This window comes from Monodelphis domestica, chromosome 6 (genome assembly GCF_027887165.1).
Source record: "Monodelphis domestica isolate mMonDom1 chromosome 6, mMonDom1.pri, whole genome shotgun sequence".
In the NCBI taxonomy this organism is placed as follows: domain Eukaryota; kingdom Metazoa; phylum Chordata; class Mammalia; order Didelphimorphia; family Didelphidae; genus Monodelphis; species Monodelphis domestica.
The window spans coordinates 12,008,437-12,015,714 of NC_077232.1; the positions used below are offsets into that span (position 1 = coordinate 12,008,437).

General features: G+C 60.9%; 1 protein-coding gene across 1 annotated transcript in view; it reads left to right on the top strand.

The window, feature by feature from the left end:
* LOC130454968 (synaptotagmin-7-like) overlaps positions 1-4,440 on the top strand; it is a 38,294-nt gene extending 33,854 nt beyond the window's left edge. Inside the window, exon 2 of the mRNA XM_056801617.1 lies at positions 3,895-4,440. Coding sequence (XP_056657595.1) covers positions 3,895-4,337 — 443 coding nt within the window. The 3' untranslated portion in view covers positions 4,338-4,440. The remainder of the gene's footprint in view (positions 1-3,894) is intronic.
* Positions 4,441-7,278: the final 2,838 nt, after the last annotated feature.

A 7,278-nucleotide genomic window follows, 5' to 3' on the forward strand; every position in this document is an offset into this window, starting at 1 on the left:
AGAGGCAGCTAGCCACCACTCTGGATAGAATGCCAGGCATTAGGAAGTCCTGGGTTCAAATATGGCCTCAGACACTCCCTAACTGTGTGACCCTAGGCAAGTCACCTAACCCTGACTGCATAGCCCTTGTTGCTCCTCTGTCTTAGAAGTGATACTAGGATGGAAGGTGAGGGTAGGAAGGAAGGAGAAAGAGGAAGGAAGGAAGGAAGGAAGGAAGGAAGGAAGGAAGGAAGGAAGGAAGGAAGGAAGGAAGGAAGGAAGGAAGGAAGGAAGGAAGGAAGGAAGGAAGGAAGGAAGGAAGGAGGGAGGGAGGGAGGGAGGGAGGAAGGAAGAGACAGAGACAGACAGAGACAGAGGGGGAGACAGAGACAGAGACACACAGAGAGACAGAGACAGAGAGACACACAGAGAGACAGACAGAGACAGAGACAGAGAGAGACAGACAGAGAGAGAGAGACAGAGAGGGAGAGGAGAGACAGAGAGAGACACAGAGAGGGAGAGACAGACAGAGAGAGACAGAGACACACAGAGAGACACACAGACAGAGACAGAGGGGGAGACAGAGGGAGAGGAGAGAGACACAGACACAGACACACAGAGAGACAGAGAGAGACAGAGATAGAGACAGAGAGGGAGACAGAGAGAGAGAGGAGAGACAGAGAGACAGACAGAGAGACAGAGGGGAGACAGAGGGAGAGGGAGAGAGACACAGACACAGACACACAGAGAGACAGAGAGAGACAGAGAGGGAGAGGGAGACAGACACACAGAGAGACAGACACACAGAGAGACAGACAGAGACAGAGACAGAGAGAGACAGACAGAGAGAGAGAGACAGAGAGGGAGAGGAGAGACAGAGAGAGACACAGAGAGGGAGAGACAGACAGAGAGAGACAGAGACACACAGAGAGACACACAGACAGAGACAGAGGGGGAGACAGAGGGAGAGGGAGAGAGACACAGACACAGACACACAGAGAGACAGAGAGAGACAGAGATAGAGACAGAGAGGGAGACAGAGAGAGAGAGGAGAGACAGAGAGACAGACAGAGAGACAGAGGGGGGAGACAGAGGGAGAGGGAGAGAGACACAGACACAGACACACAGAGAGACAGAGAGAGACAGAGAGGGAGAGGGAGACAGACACACAGAGAGACAGACACACAGAGAGACAGACAGAGACAGAGACAGAGAGAGACAGACAGAGAGAGAGAGACAGAGAGGGAGAGGAGAGACAGAGAGAGACACAGAGAGGGAGAGACAGACAGAGAGAGACAGAGACACACAGAGAGACACACAGACAGAGACAGAGGGGGAGACAGAGGAGAGGGGAGAGAGACACAGACACAGACACACAGAGAGACAGAGAGAGACAGAGGGGGAGACAGAGGGAGCGAGCGGAAGCATCCAGTCCCCAGTTCTGGCCTCCGGGGCTGAGTCATAAGCTGAAGCAGACAGGGTGGGGAGGTGGGCATGTCCCAAGGGGAACTCCAGAAAGCCTTTGCAGAGAGGCCTGCTAGAAACAGAGGGAGCCAAGGAAGGATTAGAGGGAGGGGGAGGTGCTTTGCCACACAGGAAAGTGGGAGGAGTACCAGGAAGGGCAGGGAAGAGCTGCCATGGCACGGGGCACGGCAGGCGGGCAGACAAGCCTGGTGCCTGGAGAGGGGAAGAGAAGAGTTTGAGGTGCGGAAGGGAGGGGGGAGGAGGAAGAGGGCGACAGCCGGGTCACCGGGAGGGGGAGCCTGGAAGGCTGTTCTCGAGAGGTTCGAGGGTGTCACCCCAAGGACAAGGCTGTTGCTGGAAGAACTGCCCACCCTGAACTCCGAAGACATCTTCACAGCCTCCATCAACCGCGGGTAGCCTGATTCTCCTGAGCCTGGCGGGCCCTGACTTGTGGGTTGCAGCCACGGTCCTGGGTCCTGGGTGGGCTTCTCCCGGCCTCAGCGGGCCCAGGGGTCGTTCAGAGGCTGCCCTGGCCTGGCTTGCTGCCTTCCCCCTTGGCCTGGCCCCCCCCCCTTTTCTAGGGCCCCTGTTGACCCTTGGCACAACCAGGGACTCAGACTCTAGAACCGGAAGAGTCAGCAGAGCTCCTTTGACCGACTCCCTCATGCTGCAAAGAGGGAAACAGGCCCCAGTGACCGCCTCAAACCCACTTCCTTTGGCGACACACGCGCCATCTTTCCCCTTCAGCCGCGGCCCCTCCCCCATCAGAGGAATTCAGTTTCGTTGTGCTCTGGAAAACCAGAGTTCGGATCCTCCCTCAGACACTTCCTGGCTGGGTGACTTCGGGTAAATCTCTGTAAAATGGGCACAATCAGTCGCTGCCTCCCAAGGGGGGTTCTGAGGCTCCAACGACGCACGCGGCACATTTTGCAAACCTTCACATGCTGCAGAAATGCCGACCGTTATTATCCTCCACATGCTGGAGAGCCGGCGCGGCTTCCGGCGGGGTCTGGGATCAGGAAGGCTCCAAAGACTTTGGGACGTTGGGCCAATCTCTGGGAAAGATGGAAGGGAAGAAGAACAGGCTCTGAATGGGTGGTGCAGTGGTGCCCGTCTCTGGGCGACCCCATTAGAGTTGTCTCAGCATAGATCCTGGAGTGGTTTGCCATTTCCTTCTCCGGCCCATTTTATAGATGAGGAGAAAAAGAAGGAAGAAAAGAAAAGAAGAAAGGAAGAGAAGGAAGGAAGGAAGGAAGGAAGGAAGGAAGGAAGGAAGGAAGGAAGGAAGGAAGGAAGGAAGGAAGGAAGGAAGGAAGGAAAGAAGGAAGAAGGGAGGGAGGAGGGAGGGAGGAGGGAGGGAGGAAGGAAGGAAGGAAGGAGGAAGGGGAAGGAAAAGGAAAAGGAAGGAAGGAAGGAAGGAAGGAAGGAAGGAAGGAAGGAAGGAAGGAAGGAAGGAGGGAGGGAGAAGGAAGGAAGGAAGGAAGAAAGGAAGGAAGGAAAGAGGAAGGGAAGGAAGGAAGGAGGGAAGAAGGAAGGAAGGAAGGAAGGAAGGAAGGAAGGAGGGAAGAAGGAAGGAAGGGAGGGAGGGGGTAGGAAGGAAGGAAGGAAGGAAGGAAGGAGGAAGAAAGGAAGGAAGACAAGAAGGAAGGAAGGAAAGAAGGAGGGAAGGAAGGAAGGAAGGAAGGAAGGAAGGAAGGAAGGAAGGAAGGAAGGAAGGAAGGAAGGAAAGAGGAAGGGAAGGAAGGAAGGAAGGAGGGAAGAAGGAAGGAAGGAAGGAAGGAAGGAAGGAAGGAAGGAAGGAAGGAAGGAAGGAGGGAAGAAGGAAGGAAGGAAGGAGGGAAGAAGGAAGGAAGGAAGGAAGGAAGGAGGGAAGAAGGAAGGAGGGAAGGAAGGAAGGAAGGGAGGGAGGGGGTAGGGAGGAAGGAAGGAAGGAAGGAAGGAAGGAAGGAGGGAGGGGAGGGAAGGAAGGAAGGAAGAAAGGAAGGAAGGAAAGAGGAAGGGAAGGAAGGAAGGAAGGAGGGAAGAAGGAAGGAAGGAAGGAAGGAAGGAAGGAAGGAAGGAAGGAAGGAAGGAAGGAGGGAAGAAGGAAGGAAGGAAGGGAGGGAGGGGGTAGGAAGGAAGGAAGGAAGGAAGGAAGGAAGGAAGGAAGGAAGGAAGGAAGGAGGAAGAAAGGAAGGAAGACAAGAAGGAAGGAAGGAAAGAAGGAGGAAAGGAAGGAAGGAAGGAAGGAAGGAAGGAAGGAAGGAAGGAAGGAAGGAAGGAAGGAAGGAAGGAAGGAAGGAAGGAAGGAAGGAAGGAAGGAAGGAAGGAAGGAAGGAAGGAGAGTTGGAAAAATATTCTCAATAAATGCATTTAAAAAAGAAAAAAGGAGAGTCTAAATCCAATCCCCAGAGCCGTCTCCCTCTGTGGGAACCTGTCCTGCTGCTGATCCTCTCTGTCTTCCCTCCTCAGGGGGACCCTCCCGGGACGTCCTGCTCGTGTCCGCCATCATCACCATCAGCCTTAGCGTCACCATCGTCCTGTGTGGCATCTGCCAATGGTGTCAGCGAAAACTGGTAAGTCCTCGGGGCACTGAGAGGGGTGGGCTTGGGCTGCCGTCTTTCGGGCCCCTGACCGGGAGCCCCCCCAGAGCTGGGCCTCCCTCCACGCCCCGACTCATTCCCGTCCAGACATGCTCCCGGGTGTGCTCCTCACTCATGCCAGGAGTCACAGCAGTGACGGGCGTTTCTCCAACATGGGCTGCACTTATTAAGCGCCGACTGCATACGATGCTCTGTTCTAGGACACACGGGCAGATGACAGACCGCCCTTCCGCTCGGGACGACACGCAGACAGCCGTGTCTAGCCCGGCCGTGGACGGGATGAGCAGAGGGGCTGGGAAGGAGCAGCTGTAGAGCCTGAATCCTTGGAGAGGCCCCGGGAGGTTGGGGGGGGGGGCATTTCACAGATGAGGGAATAGAGAGGCAGAAATAAAATGACCCGAATGTAGTCATCCCTCCAGCTCATGAAAAAGAGCCGGAGGGAAGATTTGAATCCAAGGCCCAGGAGGATAGCCTCATCGCTCGGGCAGAGTCTGCTGAGCCTTGGGGAGGGGCTCTTGGACCCGGCCGGCCATTGGTCCAGCCAGAATCCCCCCCCCCCCCCCCCCCGTCCTGGCCCATCCATCCTGGCTCTGGGGTTTGTACAAGCACAAACGGCTTCTTTACATTTTTAACGAGGGCCAGGAATGAGCGAGCCGGATTAGGCCATCAATAAGTCCTGAAGCCTGTCAGGAGGGGCATCCATCAGCCCCGGAGCCGGAAGGGGGGGCAGAGCACCCGCAGCGGCCCGCCCAGCGGCCCTTCCCCCCAGGGGAGCACCCCGAGCTCTGCCCCTGGACCAGCCCCGCATCTCTAGACAAGGAGCAGGTTCTGGGCTCCCCCTGGGAGGTGGCTGCCACCCTGAGGACTGGGGTCTCTGGGGGGATCTGGGGAGAAGCCCCCCACGAGCCCCCCCACCCAAGAGCGTTTGTCTCCTTTCACAGCTGTTTACGTCTGTTCATTCATCCCTTCATTCATTCCTTTTTGATTATCTGTTTATTCATCTGTCCTTGAAGAAGCTCTTAGAGCCAATAGAGAGCCAGGAAGGCCTGAGTTCAGATCCTGCCGCAGACACTCCCTTTCCTCATCCAGCCTCTGTTTCCTGGTCTGTAAATGGGATCCTAACGGCCCCCCACCCCCCGGGCCCCAGAGTCTTGGGAAGGGCCAGGTGGCAGGATGGACCCCCCCCCCCGTCTTCTCGCTAGAAGTCTGGGCTCTGCTCCTGCCTTCGTTATTGCGTTATTGAACCGAATTAGGGGGACCCCCCAGGACAGGGGCTGCCCCGGAATTACAGCTCCAGGCCAGTTTCGCAGGGCCTCTGCCGGGTGCTGGACGTGTGTGCAAATAGCCCTTCCTCCAAGCAGCTGGCGTTCTGCGGGGGCTCGCAGACAAGGACTGCGACGTGATGGGGTGCGAGGTGGGGGCACAGACACGCCCCGGGAGGCCTGGGTGCGAGGTGGGGGCACAGACACGCCCCGGGAGGCCTGGGTGCGAGGTGGCGCTCAGGGTGAGTGGTGAGGGGGAGCAGAAGCCTCTGGCCGGGGCAGGCCCCCTTCGCTCCCGGCGAAGGCCGGTAGAGATGGCTTGTGCTTAGCACATAGTAGGGGCAGTTTCCCCCACGGGGGGGGGGGGGGAGACGGTCAGTCCGCAGAGAGCTGGAGGGGGGAGGACCTCCCTGGGGTCCCCCCGAGGGCTCCTCACCCCCCGGGCCTCTGGGGGCGACTGCGAACCCCCCCCAGAGCCAGGGCCGGATGGGCCCAGGCTGCAGGCCAAGCGCGGCCCTCCTGGCCGTCCCCCGGCTGGGCTGAGGCAGGAGCCGGGCGGCTGTCAGCGCAGCCCTGGGGCTGGCCGAGTCCCCGGAGGCACAGGGACAAGTGGGGCAGGCTGGCGCCGGATGGCCGGGGAAGGGGAGAAGGACGGCCAGCCCTTCCCCTCCATCTGGGGCCTGCGGGCCGGATGGATGGGCGGAAGCAGGCCGGAAGCCTGGCCTGCTTCTGTGGGCCTCGTGGGCTGCCAGACCGCAGAGGAGAGCTCGGGGTCTCTGGCCGCCGCCGCTCCCTTTCCCTGGGGAAGCCTGGAAACCGCCTCCAGCCGGCCCCCCTCCTCCAGCTGGCCCCCCTCCTCCAGCTGGCCCCCCTCCTCGGCCCGGGCTCCCCCCCATCCCTGGGCCCCCCTCCTCCAGCCAGGCCCCCCTCCTCGGCCTGGGCTCCCCCCCATCCCTGGGCCCCCTTCCTCCAGCCGGCCCCCCCCCTCCAGGCAGGCCCCCCTCCTCCAGCTGGCCCCCCCTCCTCCAGCTGGCCCCCCTCCTCGGCCCGGGCTCCCCCCCATCCCTGGGCCCCCCTCCTCCAGCCAGGCCCCCCTCCTCGGCCTGGGCTCCCCCCCATCCCTGGGCCCCCCTCCTCCAGCCGGCCCCCCCTCCAGGCAGGCCCCCCTCCTCCAGCCGGCCCCCCCTCCTCCAGCTGGCCCCCCCTCCTCCAGCCGGCCCCCCCTCCTCGGCCCGGGCCCCCCTCCTCCAGCCGGGCCCCCCCCCTCCAGGCAGGCCCCCCCCCGGGCCGCCCCTGCAGCCGGGGAGCCCGGGCCCCTCTGTTTGCCCTCCTCAGAGCGCGTGACGCCCGCCGGGCGCAGATCCATCTCCAAACATTAATAACCGCCTTAATCTCTGGCTGGCTTTTTCCAGCCCGGCTCAGCCGGCCCCGGCGGCTCTCGGGAGGCAGGCAGGGAGGCCAGGCCGGGGTCCCCTCGGGCTTCTCCTCGGCTTTCGCCCCTGAGCCCCCTTCTTCCCCCGGGGCGTCCCTGCCCTGACCAGGGCCTGAGGAGGACGAGGAGGGGCCGGAGTGACCGGGTGGCCCGGCCGGGCAGGGGGTCGGGGATGGCCGCCTGCAGGCACTTGGGGGGGCCTGGAGGGTCTCTGAGCCGGGAGAGGCCTTCAAGGCCATCCTGCTGGGCCCAGCGAGTCCTTAAGAACTCTCTCATTCATTCATTCATTCGTGTGGTCAGTCCGACCCCGTCGACCCAGGAACCCCGGCCCAGCCCTCCCCACAGCCTCAGTGGACAAAGGGTCCCCCCCCCTCAGCCTCTCCCCGGAGGGAGGCGCCCTCCACCAGGGGAAGGTCCCCTTCCGGCAGGGACCACCGGCTGGCCTGGAAGCTGCGCTTGCACCGTGGAAGGCAGTAGGGCACCATTGGAAATGGACTCAGCGCGCTGAGTTCAAATCCTGGCTCTGCCCCGTGGGTACCTCGGAGACCTTGGACGAGTA